The 21,140-nt window shown below is 42.8% G+C and overlaps 3 protein-coding genes across 12 annotated transcripts in view; 2 read left to right on the forward strand and 1 right to left on the reverse strand.

The window, feature by feature from the left end:
- LOC116463729 (zinc finger MYND domain-containing protein 12-like) overlaps nucleotides 1-10,124 on the reverse strand; it is a 33,396-nt gene extending 23,272 nt beyond the window's left edge. The window contains exon 1 of one of the 4 annotated variants that reach the window (XR_009212127.1): nucleotides 3,186-3,606. Coding sequence is in view for 2 of the 4 variants with exons in the window: in XM_058434820.1 (XP_058290803.1) it covers nucleotides 3,186-3,295 (110 nt within the window). In the remaining 2 variants the exon portion in view is untranslated. Of the gene's footprint in view, nucleotides 1-3,185; nucleotides 3,607-9,907 lie in introns of those variants that run through there. The other 3 variants (XM_058434821.1, XM_058434820.1, XM_032146971.2) reach the window with 3 other exon arrangements.
- On the forward strand, nucleotides 3,502-20,776 carry LOC116463731 (phosphopantothenate--cysteine ligase). 7 transcript variants are annotated; one of them, XM_058434824.1, is made up of 3 exons: nucleotides 3,502-3,570; nucleotides 4,540-4,643; nucleotides 6,884-7,700. In XM_058434824.1, exons 2-3 carry the CDS (start codon nucleotides 4,551-4,553, stop codon nucleotides 7,205-7,207), a joined length of 417 nt encoding a protein of 138 aa, XP_058290807.1. In that variant the 5' UTR covers nucleotides 3,502-3,570; nucleotides 4,540-4,550; the 3' UTR covers nucleotides 7,208-7,700. The 7 variants fall into 7 exon arrangements, with proteins under 7 accessions (XP_058290807.1, XP_058290806.1, XP_032002871.1 ...); XM_058434823.1 differs by lacking the exon at nucleotides 3,502-3,570 and adding an exon at nucleotides 3,778-3,792; XM_032146980.2 differs by lacking the exons at nucleotides 3,502-3,570; nucleotides 6,884-7,700 and adding exons at nucleotides 3,836-4,366; nucleotides 20,654-20,776.
- LOC116463730 (coiled-coil domain-containing protein 30-like) overlaps nucleotides 20,702-21,140 on the forward strand; it is a 159,528-nt gene continuing 159,089 nt past the window's right edge. The window contains 1 exon segment of the mRNA XM_058434825.1: nucleotides 20,702-20,835. Coding sequence (XP_058290808.1) covers nucleotides 20,818-20,835 — 18 coding nt within the window. The 5' untranslated portion in view covers nucleotides 20,702-20,817.

A 21,140-nucleotide genomic window follows, 5' to 3' on the forward strand; every position in this document is an offset into this window, starting at 1 on the left:
AAAAAAAAAAAAAAAAAAAAAGTTCTACTGTGTCTCTAAAGTAAATAAAAATGTGCTATTCTCTGAGAATGGTCATAATCCACTATAGAGCAATATGCACAAGATTATACATAATATATAAATGTATTCAGATAAAAGAAGGAAATTCACCAAAATTTCAGGTTATTAATCTCTGGGTTGTGGGATTATGGATTATTTTTCTTCTTTATTTTTTATATTTTCAGATTTTCTGCAGTGAGCATGAATTGCATTTATAATCAGGAAAAATATTCTTTTGCAGAAAAAAACTTTCACAAATTCAAACTGACTTTCTTGCTCCTTAAACTTGGGATGATGAAAAAGAACATTTATTGTGTGCCAACATGGTTCCAGGCAGGGTACTAGATGCTTTACATTCAACCATCAAAACCTATAGAACGACGACCTCAGTTTTGTTTTATCAAAAAATCTTGAAATCTCCAAGACACAAAGACATAGAAATCTGGAGAAAAGGAAGCAAAGAAACAAAAGGAGAAGGTCTTAAAGAGAATTAAAAGCAAGTAAAAGCAGCAAAAGAAAAAAATTGAAGATAAGGGCATAGAAGATGATAATTTACACATGCATTCATCAGATATTAGTGCCAACTATGTCTTTCTTTTTTTTTTTCCTGTTTTTATTTTTTGGCCTAAGGGATAAAAGCACAAGTGCCAACTATTTCAAGACACTTTGCTAGAGACTATGGGGCATACAATGACAGGTTGGACATAGATCAAAAGTTAGCATACTTGACAGTCCCTCTGTACACATTTAACATAGTATCTAGCATTAATGGAGCATAACAAAATTGAAATAACACACTCACCAACAATTAAAATGAAGGGAAATATGAGTCATCTGAGAGATACAGAATACTGTAAAGTTAGTTCAGAGGCAAAAGGAATTACTTCCGGCTGGAGGGATACAGAGGACAGGGGTGTTTTAAGGAAAAAGTCAGTGCTCACACCAAGCAAAAGGGTTGAATCTTTCCCAAGCCTGAGTGGCAGGTTTTACTCACGGCGGTTTACTGGTCATCTCTCCAGGGGTGACCCAAAGGCCTCTTCAAAACCAAATCTGACGCCCGTCATCTTTTCCCCCTGTGTTCCTTGCCCAGGTTAATGGGTTTATTATCCATTTAGTTTTATTCAACAGATGTTCACTGAGTGTCTGTTATGTGTGGGCACTGGGTCTAGTAAAAGACATAGATATCAGACAAGCAAACACAAAAATAAAATATAAAATTACAGAAAAAGCAAAGAAAAATGGTACTGTGAGAGAGAAAAGTATGACGGGGAGTTGAGACTGGGTTTAGACCTCTTTGAAGAAATGACATTTAAACTGAGAACTGAAGGATGAAAGGGAGCCAGGAAGGCTTGTAGTTGAAGGGGAGGTTCCTAGCAGAGAGAACAGTCTGGGAAAAGAAACTGAGGGAAGAAAGGGCTTAGCAAATTAGAACTTCAGTTCTCTATAACTACAGCAAAGAAAAAATGGGGTAAGTGTGGTGGGAAGTGAAGGTAGAGAAATAACCAGGGCCTTGTATTTTCTGTTACAAATTCTTAATTATATTCTAAATGCAATGAAGCCGCCAAAGAGGAGATAGCAACGATAACACAGATGCCATCCCTGCCCTTGTGGGGCATACAGCCTAATGAAGGAAATAAATAAATGATTTCAGTCCATGTCCTAAGTGTTAGGATAGGGGACATACTCAGTGCTTTGAGAGCACTGAGGAAGGACACCTAGGCCAGTATGAGAAGGTACTGCAACAGCTTCTTAATCTGTTATGCAGTAGTCAGTGTCTACCTTCCTCTGTATCTTCCACACTGCAGCCCATCCTCTTTCCTTAACACAAATGAGAGCATGTCAGCTCAAAACAATCCATGGTTTCCCAGGGGATAAATTCCAAACCCTTGAGCTCATGTCACTGTCTAGCCCTAACATTTATCTTCTTGGTTTAAAGTTCTACTACCTATCACAATGATGTTCCAACTTTTTTTTTTTTGAGACACAGTTTCACTCTTGTTACCCAAGCTGGAGTGCAATGGAGCGATCTCGGCTCACTGCAACCTCCGCCTCCTGGGTTCAAGCGATTCTCCTGCCTCAGCCTCCCGAGTAGCTGGGATTACAGGCCCGTGCCACCACATCCAGCTAATTTTGACTCAACCTATAGTAAGAAATACATTTTCCCTGTACACACACACATGCCCGCATAAAACACTAAGACAAAAGTTTTAAGAAACAATTCAGGTAGGATTAACTTGATACTTTCTACTCATTCTATGCTCTTTTTTGTTGTTGTTGTTTTCTCTAAATGGTGATTGTGATTTATTCATAAACTGCTAAAGGGCCCTGGCCTGCAGTTTGAAAATCACTGACTGCTCCCTCCACTACTGTTCTCCACTCAGCTCTTAGAAAACTCTGTTCTTTTGCCATTTGCCCTAGCAGTCCCGGATGCCAGGAATGCCCTACCCTTCTTCACTACTCCTGTACACAGCAGGTTCTGACTGCCCTCTCAAAATGCAGCTCAAATGTTTCTTCCACAGAGAAAGCTTTCCACATACTGCCCCATTCACTATGGTCTCACTCTCGTTGCCCAGGCTGGAGTGCAGTGGCCCCATCTCCGCTCACTGCGAGCTCCGCCTCCCGGGTTCAAGCGATTCATCTGCCTCAGCCTCCCGAGTAGCTGGGATTACAGGGACCCAGCACCACTCCCGGCTAATTTTTGTATTTTTAGTAGAGACAGGGTTTCACCATGTTGGCCAGGCTGGTCTCGAACTCCTGACCTCTGGCAATCCGCCCGCCTCGGCCTCCCGAAGTCCTGGGATTACAGGCGTGAGCCACCGCGCCCGGCCTGTTTCTTTACTGATTTGTCTCCCACATTAGAATGTTAGATCTTTGAAGGAACTGATCTACCGAGCTGCCCCAGTAACTTCAGCACCTAAAATAGTGCCTAACACATAGTAGGCCTTCAGAAAACATGAGTGACGAATGAATAAGTGGGAGATGAGACAGACGAGGCCACGGGAGTCTTAGGGGCCTGTCTTAAAGCCGTTTTGAGGTGTCCCTTGCAGAGTCAGGGGCCACGGCTAACGCAAGGTACCCAAGCCAGACCCGGGAATGGGAGAGAGGGAGGGAGTTAAAGCGCCCAGGTGCCACGTTTCAGGGCCTACCAGTAATAAGTGACTGTGCAGGCCGCGCACACCCGCTCGGCTGGGGCTTCGCACACTTCACAGCAGAGCCTGCGCCCCTTGGGGACCGCCAGTGGGTAGATCACATTCATGGTGCAGCCAGCGGTGCTGGTCTCTAAGACGGTTGCCCGGCAAGGATACGCTGAACCACGGCGTCACGTGACGATCGCGGGCCCGCGTACTTGCCAGCATTTCTAGGGCAGAGGGCGGCGGGACGTGGCTCGACTAACATCTGGGTCTACTGTTGAAGTTGAAAAAGGGAAAGAAAGAAAGAAAGAAAAGCACAAAACCCACAAGTCCCACGGGTCAAATGGCTGAGAAACGACTCCCAAGAAGTCCAGGTTCAGGAAGGCCCGTATAGTGGCCGGTAAGGGTCAAACATGGCCAGTTCTTCACCCAGGCTAGGAAAGTGAGGGAACGTGACCCTACTAGATGCCCACCCAGCCGGGGATCCCCCTCGTTGCAGTGTCACTTTCGCTGGGCTCTGGGGCAAAACAACTACGCATTTCCAGACTTGGAGAGATCGGGACCTAATGTCACAAGAAGGGTAGTGAACCGCCCACTCACTACGGCGCGGCGCGTACACCAGGTAGGGGGAAAGGGGCGTGGCGCGGCGGCCGCGAAACGTGCGCAGGCGCCGGCCGCTGCGGTGCAGATGGCGGAAATGGATCCGGTAGCCGAGTTCCCCCAGCCTCCCGGTGCTGCGCGCTGGGCTGAGGTTATGGCTCGCTTCGCGGCCAGGCTGGGCGCGCAGGGCCGGCGGGTGGTGTTGGTCACGTCAGGCGGCACCAAGGTCCCACTGGAAGCGCGGCCGGTGCGCTTCCTGGACAACTTCAGCAGCGGGCGGCGCGGTGCAACCTCGGCCGAGGCCTTCCTCGCCGCCGGCTACGGGGTCCTGTTCTTGTATCGCGCTCGCTCCGCCTTCCCCTATGCCCACCGCTTCCCACCCCAGACTTGGCTGTCCGCTCTGCGGCCTTCGGGCCCAGCCCTTTCGGGCTTGCTGAGCCTGGAGGCCGAGGAGAATGCACTTCCGGGTTTTGCTGAGGCTCTGAGGAGCTACCAGGAGGCTGCGGCTGCAGGCACCTTCCTGGCGGTAGAGTTCACCACTTTGGCGGACTATTTGCATCTGTTGCAGGCTGCGGCCCAGGCACTCAATCCGCTAGGTGCGTGCCCTAGGAGTACCCCTTTTGCCTGGAAGCACAGCCTTTCTCTCCAGCCACTTATCCCCTTACCTCCTGCTTACCCACGGATCTCACTTGGGGAACCCAAGTTGAGAAGGAGCTGATCCTATATCGTACCTCGCCGATTTGTTAACACCTTGTGTTTCTCTTTGCAGGCCCTTTTGCGATGTTTTACCTGGCTGCGGCTGTGTCAGATTTCTATGTTCCTGTCTCTGAAATGCCTGAACACAAGATCCAGTCATCTGGGGGCCCACTGCAGGTGATGGGCGCTTCTCTTCCAGAGATCTAATCCCATATAACCAATCTTGGGTTAATTTCCTCTTGATCTGGAGATGGCCTTTTTGCATCTGTATTCGCTAGGCACAGGGGATACAGAGATGAATAAGACACCGCCCTCCCTCATGGACCTCACAATCTAGTGAGGGAGCTGGACACAGACATAATTACAATACAGAGTGATAAATGCTCTAGTGGAGGTATGTACAAAGCGCAGTCAGATCATGGGGCGAGTGAATCCTGGGGGAGTCGATGAAGCTTCTTGGAGGAGATGAATTGAACTGGGTTTTAAAAGATAAGCAGAGCCGAGCACGGTGGCTCACGCCTGTAATCCCAGCACTTTGGGAGGCCGAGGAAGGCAGATCGCCTGAGGTCAGGAGTTTGAGACCAGCCTGGCCAGCATGGTGAAACCCCGTCTCTACTAAAAAAATACAAAAATTAGCCGGGCGTGGTGGCAGGCGCCTGTAATCCCAGCTACTCGGGAGGCTGAGGCAGAAGAATCGCTTGAACCCGGGAGGCGGAGGTTGCAGTGAGCTGAGATCGCGCCATTGCACTCCAGCCCAGGCGATGAGAGCGATACTCCGTCTCAAAAAAAAAAACAAAACAAAATGAGCAGAGGGTGTACGAAGTGGGAAAGGGCATTCCAGGTAGAGTATGGCAATTGGAATTTGAAAGTGGACAGTGGGCTGTGAACCGAAGTGCTTTGGTAAGGCTGGAGAGCTGACTGAAGAGATGGCTTGCTTTGTAGAAGACTACGTTTTCCTTTTTTAAGGAGCTTGGACTTTTTCTTGTGGAGCTGGAGCTAAGGGACACATAAGTAGGAGAAGGAGATAAAGTTTTTGTTTAGAACAACATTCTGGCATTAGTATGAAAGACGAAGTAGAGGGAGAAAGTGGAGTGGGTAGATTACTTGGGGGCTATTGTAGGTTAAGGAAGAAATATGGATAAGTTAGGTGTGGTTGTGATTTTAGATGATCTGGCTTCTTGGAACCTTCAGGAGTTCTTAGTCATTTATTGGGTGATACAGGTAGGATTTTATTAGGAGAAACTTATCTGTGGGGCATTTGCTGACTTTTTTTATTGAGGTCCTACACTGCTGTAGGACCTGGAGATGAAAGCAGTGAAAAGAAACATACCCTGCCCTTGTGTTGCTTCCTCTGCAGAAGAGACAATAAATAAGTCAAATACATACCTTGTTTAGTAGTGATAAATGCTAAGGAGAAAAATAAAGTATAAATAAACTGGTATATGATCCCTATCCCACTAACAGCTTTTTTTTAGGGGAAAGTCTGATGATTAGCTTAGTGATTTCACACTTTTATATCTCTGGGATCTTTAGTTTATCCCACAGTTTTTAGTTCTATCTTGAAAGTAACAAAGCAACTGAACATTACCCTGAGAAGGGATTGGGGATAAGGTACTAGGAGTTTTGGTCAAGTGAAAATAAAATCAGTTCCCTCACTGCTAAGTTGTGTTACACGTGACAATTTAAAAATGGAATCTAATAGCCATTCTACCAATGCAAGAAATATTTTAGGCTGAGAGGTTTAAAAACCCAACTTTATTTGGGCTTTTCTGCCAAACATTCGTATGAACAGATTATTTGTATCTGTTTATTTGAGGATTTGGTTCAAAAATAAAGGGACATGCTTGAGAAAATATTAATGGTGGTAAGGGTGGCAGAGCAGGGCAGGGCTTATTCAGAAGGCATGGTTTGCCCCAGAATATGTATGGAGACTTGAATTTAGGCATCACTGTGAACTCTACAGAGCCAAGGCTTTTTTTTTTTTGGTGAGACAAGGTGTCGCTTTGTTGACCAGGCTGAAGTGCAGTGGCACGAATACAGCTCACTTCAGCCCCAACCTCCCAGGCTCAAGTGATCTTCCCATCTCAGCCTCCTGAGTAGCTGGGACTACAGGTGGGTGCCACCATGCTTGGCTAATTTTTGTATTTTTTTGTAGAGACATGGTTTTGCCATGTTGCCCAGGCTGGTCTTGAACTGGGCTCAGGCAATCCGCCCACCTTGGCCTTCCAAAGTGCTGGATTACAGGCCAAGCCACTGTGTCCCCCTAAGACTTTTTAAACTAAGCATTTAACTGAAAAGTTTGATGGTTGAGAAATCTCACTTAAATTTGATTCTTTAGTTTCCATAGTTTCCCATGAGATTGACCTGGTAGGTAATGACCATTGTTTGCTTATTAAGCTTTTCTTTTTCCAATACAGATAACAATGAAGATGGTGCCAAAACTGCTTTCTCCTTTGGTTAAAGACTGGGCTCCCAAAGCATTTATAATTTCCTTTAAGTTGGAGACTGATCCAGCCATTGTAATTAATCGAGCTCGGAAGGCTTTGGAAATTTATCAGCATCAAGTGGTGGTGGCTAATATCCTTGAGTCACGACAGTCCTTTGTGTTTATTGTAACCAAAGACTCGGAAACCAAGTTATTGCTATCAGAGGAAGAAATAGAAAAAGGCATAGAGATAGAAGAGAAGATAGTGGATAATCTTCAGTCTCGACACACAGCTTTTATAGGTGACAAAAACTGAAGTAAAAAGCCCTTACAGGATCAAAAATTGTTCGGGGCTCTTAGAGATGGTGAAAACTACAATAAAACCATGGCTTTCATATGGACAGAGAAAATGAAAGAAAGGGAAAAGGCAGTAGTGTGCAGGCAAATATGGTTTGGTATTTGCCTTTTAATGACACCTGATACACTCACCTGAATGTCATTTTGATTTTGAAGTTGAACACTAGAACTGTTTCTCACCTTTAAAAAGAAGAGCTTATTGGGAATTACATATTCCTTAAAATATACATGGGGGCCTGAGTATCAGCCATCTTTATACTATAAAAAGAGGATTATGGATGCATGAATGGTCATGCTTTGAAGATCAAATATTGGTTGAATGCCTATGTATGGCGGGCCCTGTGCTGAGCCATGAGGATTAAAAAGATGAATAAAATATCTTATTTAGGAAATGGATGTATAAAAAAATCAAGTGCAATAAAGTGTGTGTCCAAAAGCTGACACAATGGAAAGGATGTTTTGTTTTGTTTTGTTTGAAATTTATCAAATATAGGAGTAGGAAAGAAGGATACCTCCCTGAAGATAGATTGTAGAATGGTGAGTTTTTCACTGCATTTACTTTTTGCTTCGTACTGTAGATTCACGTCACATTTGGGTAACAGTTTACATTTCAAGTATTTTAGGACTGCTCTTCAGTTTAACTTAATATGTCCTTCCACCTGGGACCAGGCAGGGGCCACTTGGTGATCTCTGTCCTGAGGGATGCATTACAGTGTGGTAGAGTGTGGGCAAGGAGTCAACTTAGCCAACTGTGCCACCTATTAGCTTTATAAACTTAAGCATTTGACTTAATCTCAGTGTCCGCATGCATAAAATGGGGATAATCTCTCTGCAAAGTAATGCCATTTATTGTGAGGATCAAATGAAATAGCAAAAAGAAAGCATCAGTCTGGTGCCTAGAATTTGATTCATACTCACTAAATGGTTGCAATTATTGTTTTTCTCACTTAGCAAAGCAGTGTTATACCAGTGCCCTGCTTAATCTTTGAATCCTTGAGAATCTTTGAAAAACTTTCAATACTTCTCTTGCTGTCCTAGGTTTTGGGTTTGGAGTGCACAAGTAGCATAGTGCAAAAAAATTCCCTAAATGATCTGTAGGATAGTCCAGGTGCAATTTGAAAAATTAGCATTGATGACTAAGGTAGAAGCAGGTACTGTGTTTCACATAAATATTTGACTTAAAATACAATTCATGGTGTTTCATGGAGTAGGGAAGGGTAGCCCCTGTGTCTGTCTGATAATAGAAGTACAATACATTTAATTGAGAAGATTTGACAGAAATTCGAAGATAGACTGAAATACTTCATTAATCAGGAAGTGTGACCTTGAACAGAGGAAAAATAACTGCAGCAGTCAAGACTTCTGGAAGCAGCAGTCCCTTTGAACAAAAAAATTTTTTTCTTAGAGACAAGGTCATGCTTTGTCACCCAGGTTGGAATGCACTGGTCCAATTATGGTTCATTTTTGGAGCGGAGTCTTGCTCTGTCATCCAGGATGGAGTGTGGTGGCACGATCTCGGCTCACTGCAAGCTCCGCCTCCCAGGTTCACACCATTCTCCTGCCTCAGCCTCCCTAGTAGCTGGGACTACAGGCACCCGCCACCATGCCCGGCTAATTTTTGTATTTTTAGTAGAGACGGGGTTTCACCTTGTCAGCCAGGATGGTCTCGATCTCCTGATCTCGTGATCTGCCCCCCCCCCCCGGCCTTCCAAAGTGCTGGGATTACAGGTGTGAGCCACCATGCCCAGTCACCCAGGGTCCTTTGACAATGATTTTAAGTGAACTTCGGGTCCAATTCGCAAAACCCCAAAAGCAGCGGGCTCTGTCAGTGGCTGCAGTACTGAAGGGCAAGAAGTAGAATGTTCTTGTCTGCAGTCATAGCTTCATGTGGATGATTACTGTCATCATCTTTGAATGTACAGTGGGGATATATGGGGTTAAAAGTAGAAGTGATCTTAATGTTTGTCTTTACCATAATTATTACCTCCCTTGGGAATTTTCTATCCTGTCTTGTTAACGCTTAAAAACAATCAGTGTTCTACGTGAAATTATTTAGTGTTTTCCACTTCAGTTTAATTTATATTCAGAGCACGTAAAAAGATTATTTACACAAGTGAAAGTTCCAGGGGGGTGGGGGAGAGAGAGAAAGTGTGTATGTGTGTGTGTATTTTAGCAAATGGAAGTGTATAAAGAAAAGGAACATGAGTCAATGAGGGTAACTAAGAACCTGATCTTGGAGGAATGTCTCCCTGAGTGGGTGATACTTAAACTGATAAACAGGAATGAAGTGGGCTACAAGTGCTGGTGGTGAGCATTTTAGTTCAGAAAAAACACTTGCAAGAGGTCTAGTGCTAGAAGGAGAGTTTGAGGCACTTTATTATATAAAGAGTAAGATAACGTCCAGATAATGCATGGAGAACCAGCAAAGATTTGGAAAGTATTCTCTTGGGGAACTAGAGTAAGACCAAGAAATGTTGTCTTTGGGATATCAGCAAAGCAAGGGCCCCCAAAACATGAGTAAAATCGAGTTTGATAATTAACTAGAATTTTGCAATAAGAGCATCTAAAAAGATGATGTAAATTGAGTATGTTAAATTTTGTGTCATTTATAAGTTTTTATTTTGCATTATATAGGTGGGGAAGATAAGGTTCACCTTACCTGAATTTTCAGTGCTTAGGACTTCTAAAGGGCTTCAGCCTTAGGGACAATTCTAGTCAAGCCCAGTTTCTTCCTTTTTCCAATAATAAGCTGGATCCAAAAATTGTGATTTATCTTGCGTGCCCCACGTGGCTAGTGACAAGATCTAGGTCTAAAATTCAGAACTCTTGAGCTAGCACTCGCTGCCCTTTTAAGAATGAAGGAAGTTACAGAAAAATAAATCCAGGGTTAGTATGCAGGGGCTGTAGCTGAGGCCTGGCGGGAAGTTCTTTGAGAACTAGAACGCCCCAAGACAAAATGTATTCGCTAAGTCGCAAACGCTCGACATGACGTTACCATGGTTACAGCTGTCTCCAAAGCCAATGGAATAGGTTGTACTATCGATACGGCCGGGACAACTCCGCCCCCGACCCGAAGGCCAATGGTGTGAGCCATAATAACAGTCTCCAGAAGAACCACAGTCTCTGGCTCCATTGGCATGCGTCGTCTCTATGGTTCCCGCCGGAAAGACGCGTCTGCGTCTCGCGGCTAGCGCGGTTGCTATGACGCCCAGGTCTCCGTCGGCACCTGCAGCTAGCAGCTGAGCGCCTAGGGACCGAGAGACCCCGGGACCCTCGCCGCACCCTCCGCAGGAAAATTTCCGACTTGGTTCCTGAGGTTCCTGCCTCAGCCCCAAGGAGGAAAGCACCCTATCTCCCCTCTTTTTCGCATTCCGGGCCTTTTCTGCTTCTCCCCAGTATGGTCCGAAACTACAGGAGGGGAACACCTCCTGGCCCGGCCTTTCTATTCCCTGGCTGGAGTGATTCCGCCTGAAGGAGAATTCGCCCGTTTTCCCTGGACCCAGCTGCCACAAGCATTTAGTATTAGGCTGCCGCTTATTATTAGAGCGGGCTTAGAACATCCTCAGCGAGGTAGGTTGGCGTTCCTTTTCTCACTTAAAAGTGAGGTGTCGAGACGCGCCCCTGGACAGAGAGCGCCCGAAGGTCCAGGCCACTACGAAGTCCACGGAGGGGCAGCTTTCCCCTACGTGTAGGCCCGCGAACAAAGAACTACTGTTTTCTGATTTTTTTTTTTTGGCCGATGTTCGTCATGCAGAACCTTGAATCCCGATGAAGATTTGGAGGCCTTTTGTATCCTCAACATCAGAGGTCATGAAGTCAGTTACCTTCTGCCTTTCAAGCTACAACTTTCTCCACTTTTCTCATCACTCCAAGCACCAGTTTTCTCATCCTGCTTATTTCACAGCCATTTTAACCTTTCCCTATTCACGCTGCACATTATTGAATGTCCATTTGTCCGCACCACCTCTGTCATCTCTAGACCACCTCCTTCTGCTTTCCTGCTGCAATGCTTTGTGTACCTAAGTATTTCGCATTCTCCAGTTCTGCAGTCATTGGGAAGATTTTCTGTTTTTCTTTGCACTATGGCAACCTTTCAGTCTTGGGTAAGCTAGAGACTAGGAGAAGTGCACATTGGTGAATATAAACATTAAATACTGCAGGCCTGGTGTGTTTTGAAAATGGAAAAAAAATCAAAATTGCAGTATTGGACCCATTTCAGGCTTACATAATGAAAGAAGGTTGTTCCTTGTTTAATTAAATTTTATTGATGTGTTTATCAGTATGAAAAGGGCATTCAAAATGATCATGTAAGACAGGATTTCAACTTTAAGCCCATATGAACCCAACATTGGGGATATGATGTAATTTTCTGGAGAGGAGATAATTGAAATAGTACTTGTGCCTTCGTTTCCTGTCAATTTCTGAATCAGCAAACATTCTTTGTGATGTAAGCCAATAAATGAAAACAATAAGGAGTGATTGAAAATAAACATTTTTGGCAAGGGAGCAGACACAATAGTTCTAAAAAGGCTGGAACAGAGGGCCTTAAATATGGCATAAGATTAATTTAGATCCAGTGCAATTTTATTTTAGCTTGGAAAGCTTGACTTAATTTGTCTTACAATACGCATCCCTTGTTGAATCTTACTATTTCTTCTTCAGTATTCAGGTTTAAAAGTAAACCTATTTTGAGGACATGCAGAACATACACATTTTAAACAGCTATTTGGGGCTACAATGATTTGGATATTTTGTTTCTCAGTCCAATGGAAGCAGTTGTTTGTGATGTCTCATGCTCAGAGCCAGGTCAAGTTTTTAAATACTGAAAAATTCCGCTTTCTCCTCTAGAATAGATCAGAAAACAAAAACAAGTTATGCAGCCTTTTCAATCTTGCACATTAAATTGGAACTGGATAAACCCTAACTCTTCAAAAAAGAGTATGTTAGATGCTATATTGTAAGGGGCTTTCCTTTCCTTTCCTATTCTAATATGTATTTATTGAATAGCAAGGCATAAATTTAAAAAAATTTTAACCTGGGCAAACATGGAAAAAACCTGACTCTACAAACATTGCAAAATATTAGCCAGGCATGGTGGAGCACTCCTGTAGTCCTGGCTACTCTGGAGGCTAAGGTGGGAGGATCACTTGAGCCTGGGAGGTTGAGGCTGCAGTGAGCTATGATCGCACCACTGCACTCCAACCTGGGCTACAGAGTGAGACCCTGTCTCAAAAAAAATAAATTCCTGTCATTCTACCTCAGTTTTTTTGTTTTTGTTTTTGGTTTGTTTGTTTGTTTGTTTTGTTTTGTTTTGTTTGAGACGGAGTTTCACTCTTGTTGCCCAGGCTGGAGTGCAATGGCACGATCTCGGCTCACTGCAACCTCCGCCTCCGGGGTTCAAGTGATTCTCCTGCCTCAGCCTCCTGAGTAGCTGGGATTATAGGCATGTGCCACCACACCCTGCTAATTTTGTATTTTTAGTAGAGACGGGGTTTCTCCACGTTGGTCAGGCTGAGTCTCAAACTCCCGACCCCAGGTGATCCGCCCGCCTCAGCCTCCCAAAGTGCTGGGATTACAGGTGTGAGCCACGGCACCCGGCCTCTAGCACAGTTTTAAACCTGGGGAGGGGGGTGGGGTTTTGCCCCCTGTGAGACATTTGGCAATGTACGTAAGCATTTTTAGTTGTCACAACTAGGGATATGCTACTGGCGTCTAGTTGGTAGAGACCAGAGATGCTGCTCCGTATCCTAATATGCACAGAACTGCCTCCACAATAGCTCAGAATGTCAGTAGTGCCAAGGTTGAGAAACTCTGTCTTAACACATCAGCAGTTCATTTTTTTGTTCTGTGTCACTGTTGCTTAGCTGTGTACATTTTTACATAGTTATGTACATTTTGCCTTTCTTTTTCACTTTATATTTTAAACACTTTTTACATTGCTACACTGTTTTCAACTTTTGAAAAAAGTATACTAATTTCATTTGGGAATTGAAAAACTGTGCATAATATGTATTGTATTTAAGATGTGTGTGAGTTTTAAATTATATTTGTGTGAAAGGAGTGGAAGATAGAAGATAGAAAGGTTACAGTGAAAAGTCACCTGACTGGATATTTCAGTTTTTGTGGCCGTGCTATGTACTTTGTTCCCTGGTGTCACTCAAAGACTTTAGAATCCAAAGCTCAGCCTTTGCTCAGAGTCAGGAGATGTGCTATGGCATAAGATAGGGTCCTGGCCCCTGCAATGCAGTTGGAGAGTACCTCCTAGGAGAAAGAACAACAAGGAGACTGCACCCATTCTCCTTGCCCTCTTCTCGTTTAAAATTCTTTGTCTCAGTTTGCTTTACCACCTTATTCTTTACATCTAGAAGTTTTTGGAGGCCTAAAACCACTTCAGGATGCACTTCTTTCCAGAGATTAGATTTTTAAGAGATTTAATGAGCATTTGCTTAGTATCTACTTTGGACAGAATAGTTTTTTGTTTTTGTTTTTGTTTTTGTTTTGAGATGGAGCCTTGCTCTGTCACCCAGGCTGGAGTGCAGTGGCGAGATCTTGGCTCACTGCAGCCTCTGCCTCCCCGGTTCCAGCGATTCTCCTGCCTCAGCCTCCTGGGTAGCTGGGTACAGGTGCATGCCACCATGCCCGGCTAATTTTTGTATTTTTAGTAGACACAGGGTTTCACCATGTTGGCCAGGCCGGTCTTGAACTCCTGACCTCAGGTGATCCACCTGCCTCGGCCTCCCAAAGTGCTGGGATTACAGGCATGAGCCACCGTGCCCGGCCAAGAATAGTATTCTTATGTACTTTGTTGTGTGGGCAATTTTAGGTACAGTTTAGGTGTCAGAGCATTTATAATTTAGTTTTATTACTTCAAGATCTAGTTTACTAGAATTTATCAGGTCTCAATAAATCCACTGGGAAAATGTTTGTTTGGGGATCTCATAGCACCATTCCAGGCAGAGTGACCTGAATGTCAAAATTTGTGGAAATATAAGCAGCATGATGGGGACCACTAAGTATACTGACATGAATGGCTAATATCAAGGCACGGCAGAAGACAAAGCTAGAGGGACTGGGAGGAACCAGATTGTGAAGAATATCTGGCCCCAAGCTAAAGGGTTTGAACTGTACCTGAAAGCTACGAGAAGGTTAAGCAGCAAGTGATTTGCAGTCAGGAGGATCAGTCTGGAGTTTTGCTGAGAACAGATTGGATGTAGGCCAGCCTGGCGGATGCTATTACACTAAACTGAAAAAATAGTAGGCAAGCCTAAACTAAGGCAGTAACCCTAGACATGGAGAGGATGAATTAGAAAATGATGAAAGAAGTACTGCAAATTCAGTGACTGGTTGCATACCAGAGTAGAATGAATAGGAAGGAGGATCAAGGATGACTCCTGGGTTTCTGGCTTGGGAAACTATGTTGACAGTGATTTTAACTATGAAATACAGAAGGAGGAGGGAAAGATGAATGGGTTGTTCAAGCTGAGTTGTTCACTAGAAAACTGGACACACATTGGTCTTAAACAGTAGACTCATTTTATATTGCCCTCCTAGCTTATAGCCTTTTCTCTGTAACTTGCATCTTTATGCCAAATCTTGCCTAAAGAGTAGGCACAGAGGCCATATTTGTACCTCTACTTCCAACCCATTCCATGTACAACTGACTGAATGGGAAAAATACAGGTAACTTTGGAGAGGGGGGCACAGCCTATTCGGTGAGCAACAAACAGTTGTCTCTTTCAAAAATTTGAACTAAGAGATACAAAGATAGAAATGGCTTAATCTAAAAAGTCACATAGGCTAAGGACTTGAATAGCTGTTTTCAGCCTTGCTGATGAGCAAGCAGAGGAAGTTCATCTCTGCGGAGAAGCAAGAGGAGCAAACTCACAGGGAAGCTCAGAGACAAAAGACCTCATGGGTCAGGAGAGACTGTTAATGGCTGTGTAGTTCCGTATCCAATTCCTGTGTAGCCACATTTAGTTTCCAGCATATGTCTTTGTACCTCATCCACTCAATAACCCTCGTATAGTAGTTGGGATTAGCTGGTTGTGCGAGGGACAGAAAGCCCAAAATAATAATGCGTTGAAAAGGAAAGAAATGTATTCCTCCCACATGAAAGTCAAAAATAAAGCAATCTAACTGATAGAAGCAGCACCTTGAAATGGTCAGAGACCCAGATTTCTTCTCTCCTGATACTATAGCATCCATGGCATGTGGTTTCCAGCTTATGGTGCCCAGGATGGCTGCTCAAGCTTCAGCTATCTTGTCTGAATTCCAGCTAGTAGAAAGGAGAAAGGAGCAAGAAAGGGGGCATCATGTTCCTTAAGGACAGTTTCTGGAAGCAGCACATAATTCCATTTACACCCATTGGTCAGAACTTGGTTACCTGGCTGTATCTATCAGTAAGGAAGTCACCCTTGTGATCAGTCAAAACACTAAATATCTTATTTCTGTGGAAGACAGGAATAGTAAATATTAAAGGACACTGGCAGTCTCTACCACACTCACCTGTATTTGTTCCAACTTCAATGTGTTTCTGTTTCTTGCCACTTCTAGATTGATCTGGAGCATAGCAGACAGAGATTCTTATTTAGTCTTTCAAACAACCCAGTGAGGTAGGCATTACTATTACATTTATTCTACAGACAGAATAAAAATTTAAAGAAGTTACCTGACTTGTGTAAGTCACACAATTACAAAGTAGCGAAGCCAAGGTTTGAGCCAAGGTATGTTAGACTCTTGTGCCCAAGCTATTAATCACATGGTAGTGAGAAGGGCAGAGAGCTAAAGGCAGGGTTCTTGGAAATGGCAGCATTCGAAGGGATGGAAGAGGAGGAACCCAGGAAGAATACTGGGGAGGAAAGGCTAGAGACATAGGAGTCAAAACAGGAGAAAGTGACATCACAGAACAGAATTAAAAAAAAAAAACTTTCAGGGAAGGAGTGAAGAAGTACAGCAAAGAGATCATATGTTAAAACAAATGAACAAAAACAGGGCCAGACACAGTGGCTCATGCCTGTAATCCCAGCACTTTGAGAGGCTGACATGGGAGGATCACTTGAGCCCAGGTGTTCAGTTCCAGCCTGGGCAACATATCAACACCCTCGTCTCTAAAAAAATAATTTAAAAAATAAGATGGGCATGGTGGCACATTTCTGTAGTCCTAGCTCCTCATGAGGCTGAGGCAGGAGGATCACTAGAGCCCAGGAGTTTGAAACTGTAGTGAGCTATGGATGTGGCATTTTGAGTTCATTGTTGACTGATAATTTGAGTACAATGGTAAGAGCAGAAGGCAAAATGCAGCAAGTGTGGGAGTGTGGAAGCCAAGCACAGAAGCCACAATATAGGAGTGTGGGAGACAAATTGTCCAAAAGAGGACAGTAGCTAGAGAGGTATATGGTGCGGCTAAAGGAAGGTTATTTTTTGTATCTTTAAGACCAGAGATGTCTTGAGCTGAGGACAAGAGAATAGTAGAGAAGGAGATAAGGAACATGCAGAAAAGAAAATTTTTCCCTAAGGAAGCAGTATGGGATGGGGCCTAGAATACAGGTAAAGGGATTAACCTTGATCAGGAGGTTGGGAAACTTCCACTGAGAAGGGAAAGAGGACAAGATTGGTAGAGATGAAGGTTGGTATGTTGGTGAGGAGAAGCAACTGACAATTTTATGATGACCTTAGTTTTACTAGTTCTCTGGGAGACAAGGTCATTTGCCAAGAGTGAGGGGAGAGATGAGATATTCAGTTTGATGGGAGAGGTGAAAGTTTTGAATAGTTGCTGAGTGAAATAGTAACAGAAACTAGTAACTCATAAATGACCCAGTGGTTGAGAAGCTTGGCTCAGACCAGAGGCCATGAATTTGTAATGGTTCAAATTTGCATGACTGTTTGATTTTGTTCTCTATCAGCACTCAGCAACCTGAGTGAAGAATAGTCAAATGCATGAACTTTTCCAGGGCTGAGATTTGCCAGGACGGTGGGACAAAGGGGTAAGACAACTGGGGATGTTGGTGAAGGACTGAAGTGATCAACAGTTGGGTTTAGGCTTGAGGGGCAAACAGGTGAAGCCAAAGAGTATCTGGTAGTTTGAGAGGGGATGTAATGGTCCAGAGACTGGAGGTCTCACTGTAATTGTGGAATTCTTTTAGTTTAAGAGAGCAACTGCTTCACACCCATTAGGATGGCTATTTTTTATTTTTTTTATTATTATACTTTAGGTTTTAGGGTACATGTGCACATTGTGCAGGTTTGTTACATATGTATCCATGTGCCATGTTGATTTGCTGCACCCATTAACTCGTCATTTAGCATTAGGAATATCTCCTAATGCTGTCCCTCCCCCCTCCCCCCACCCCACAACAGTCCCCGGAGTGTGATGTTCCCCTTCCTGTGTCCATGAGTTCTCATTGTTCAATTCCCACCTATGAGTGAGAACATGCGGTGTTTGGTTTTTTGTCCTTGTGATAGTTTACTGAGAATGATGTTTTCCAGTTTCATCCATGTCCCTACAAAGGACATGAGCTCATCATTTTTTATGGCTGCATAGTATTCCATGGTGTATATGTGTAGGATGGCTATTTTTTTTCTAAAGGAACCCAAAGTAAGTGTTGACAAGGATGTGAAGATATTAAGACCTTCTGTATTTCTGGTAGGAACATAAAATGGTACAGCTGCAGTAGAAGACAGTAGGACAGTTCCTCAAAAAAAAAAGTTAAACATAGAATTATGTATCTAGCAATTCCACTCCTACGTATATACCCCAAAGAATTGAAAACAGGGACTCAGATACTTTTACACCAGTGTTCATAGCAGCATCATTCACAATAGTTGAAAGGTGGAAACAACCCCAATGTCTATCAACAGGTGAATGTATAAATAAAATGTGCTATGTACATACAATGGAATATTATTCAGTCTTAAAAATAAATGAAATTATGATTAGCAATACAACATGGATGAACCTTGAAGGCATTATGCTGCATGAAATAAGCCAATACAAAAGGACGAATATTGTACGATTCCACTTCTATGAGTTATGTAAAATAGGCAGGTTTATAGAGACAGAAAGTAGAATAGAGATTCCCAGGGGCTGGGGAAGAGGGGAATGAGAAGTTATTGTTTAATGGGTATAGAATTTCTGTTTGGGATAATGGAAAATTTCTGGAAATGATTGTGGGGATGGTTAGACAACATTGTGGTTGTACTTCATCCCATGGAATTTTATTAAAAATGGTTAAAATGGTAAATTTTAAGTTATGTGTATTTACAACAATGAAGAAAAAGAGGGGAAGAAGCATAGAAGGTGTTAGAGGGAGACACATGGAGTTTAGGATGGCAGGGTTTCAGCATCAGTTCAGGCTGTTGAAAAGGACTCAGGTGTAGCCATGAGGATGGGCGGCTAAATAAAATGGTGAATAAAGATCACTGGCTTTGGGAGAATGGTCAAGTGAAGGAGCTTGGGTGATTTGTGCACTTAAGTATTGACCTGAAGCCTACACCGTCCTCCTGATCAGCAAGAATCAGATCCAAAGGTATTTTCCAATATCGCTGATCCCCTTTTCCTTTTAACATCTTCCAACCTAAGACTCCCCTACTGCACCCCTACAGCATGGGGATTATGCTGTTGGGCAAGCAACCCACAGTACAGGACTTATAATAATTTAAGCATTTATTTTCTAATTACCTCATCAGTTTATCACAACTGCTTTTAGCACTTTGAGGTATTTGCTTCCAGTCTTTTCTTTGTGTGTCTGGTGTTCACATAGTTATAATAATACTTTTGCATTGTGCTTTTTCTCTTAGCATTATCACATAAGCATTTTTCCACATTGCCGAATAGTCCTCATAGGATGCTATGTATTCTTAGTATCTTGGGCTCTCTGCTACCCAGGACTAAAACCACAAATAACTGTATGATGCTCAGAGACCTTGTAGGGAGAAGGGGGAAGATATGAGTGGCGACCAGGTGAAGGAGGTCAGGGGAACAAAAGAACATTTTTAGTTATATGTCGTGAAGAGGACCCACAGAGGTGCAGGATTCAGACTTGGGTGCTTTTTCATCAGTATGAGTATCAGCTGATAGTTAAAACCATGTATCATCTATAAATACTGTTGATGTGGAAATGGTAAGACTCTAGAAAACTTAGCAATCAAAGAGAAAAATAATAAAAATATGGTTTTGCTTTTTAAAAAGCAAAATAGTATATGTGGACTGAAGTACAATAACAATTATGTCTGTCACTGCAATTTGGGTCAGATTAACTTGGTTAAAAGTTGTATTTGATTAGAACAGCAAGTCCTATTAATAGTTAGTGGTTCTAATCACTTGAGGTCAGGAGTTCGAGACCAGCCTGACCAACATGGTGAAACCTCATCTCTACTAAAAATACAATTAGCCAGGCGTGGTGGCACACACCTGTAATCCCAGCTACTCAGGAGGCTGAGGCAGGAGAATGACTTGAACCCAGGAGGCAGAGGTACAGTGAGCTGAGATCATACCACTGCACTCCAGCCTGGGGACAGAGCTAGACTCCATCTCAAAAAAAAAAAAAAAAAAATAGTTAGTGGTTCTAGTAACACAGATATCACTTCATCGATCAGCAGATATTTATCTTTCATATACTGTCATACTGCAAACTGTTATATCATGATTACTTGCAACCTAAAAAAATTAACATTGATAGCAGGCTTAGATCAAGAAGTTGCAGAAGAGAACTGAATTAATGAGAAGTCAACATAATTTATAAGACATACTCTGTGAGTAAAATAAATCCTGGATAGTACAGAATTAGGGGCCTCTCTAGCTTCCAGAGGAGTCCTTTTATTTCTAAATATGCAATAAAAGGAACAAAGGCTTCTTTGGACTTTAAAAAAGAAACAAGAGCCCTTTGGGAGACTTTTTAGATAAAAGTTGTAAACTTCAGAACAGACAGAAAAGCTTTCTTTTTTCCATTGTACATAATTTTCATTAAATATGTCATGTCATTTGTTATTTTAGACGATATACAGTTGTTCAGAGCTTAAATTTTTTGGTATTACTAGCTGTTTCATCTAAGTGCTCATAACTAGATAACAATAGGAAAAGTAAAATATACATTGTAGAGAGTCTGACTCTAGACATATATACATAGACTTCTTTATTCCTGCTTTCCGTTTTCCTCAAATAGCAGCTTTGTATGTGTATTGCCAGCTATATTTTGTTCTTTAGAAATATCTTGGATTTTCCACAATATATATACATATACATACATAAGTGTGATGAAGGATCAGGTGGTTTACTAGCTTTCTATTACTAATACCCTAAAGACTAGTACTCTAATGAGCCTAAGGTGGCACCCACATAGATACCTTGCATCCTCAGTCGTGTGTGTGTGTGTGTGTACCTACACATATGCTTATTTCTTCTATCAAGGGAAAAGTTCATTTAGAAGACATACTTCACCATCTTGAAAAAGAAGAAATCAATCCCCTTGCTACTACAGAAGAACAACTCTGTTTGGTGCTTATTCCAGCCAGCACAGTGAAGACAGGCTGAGGACCACTACCAGAGATGTAGAAGAGCTTATAGTGAAGCACATGGACGAAACAAAAGAAGTAAGAACTAATAGCATAGAATTTTAAAGACACCTGTGATTTTGCTCATTGCCCTTCATTAAATTGACATATTAAAAACTAATGTTTGGCTATCACTGTATAGTTGGAAAAGCACCCACGTGTAGACTATTTTTTTAATGAAACATGGCAACAGTCTGTGTTGGTTTCCATTAAGACTACATGTATAGGATGTTGCCCAGTGATGACTGGTTGAACATCTAAGCAGGACTGCTCCAGGTAGCTTTTATTATCTTGGTAGTCATCCATCTCTCAAGAGCTTACCTTCTAGGTTTCTCTTTTCTTTG

Source organism: Hylobates moloch, unplaced genomic scaffold (assembly GCF_009828535.3).
Source record: "Hylobates moloch isolate HMO894 unplaced genomic scaffold, HMol_V3 SCAFFOLD_55, whole genome shotgun sequence".
Taxonomy (NCBI): Eukaryota; Metazoa; Chordata; class Mammalia; order Primates; family Hylobatidae; genus Hylobates; species Hylobates moloch.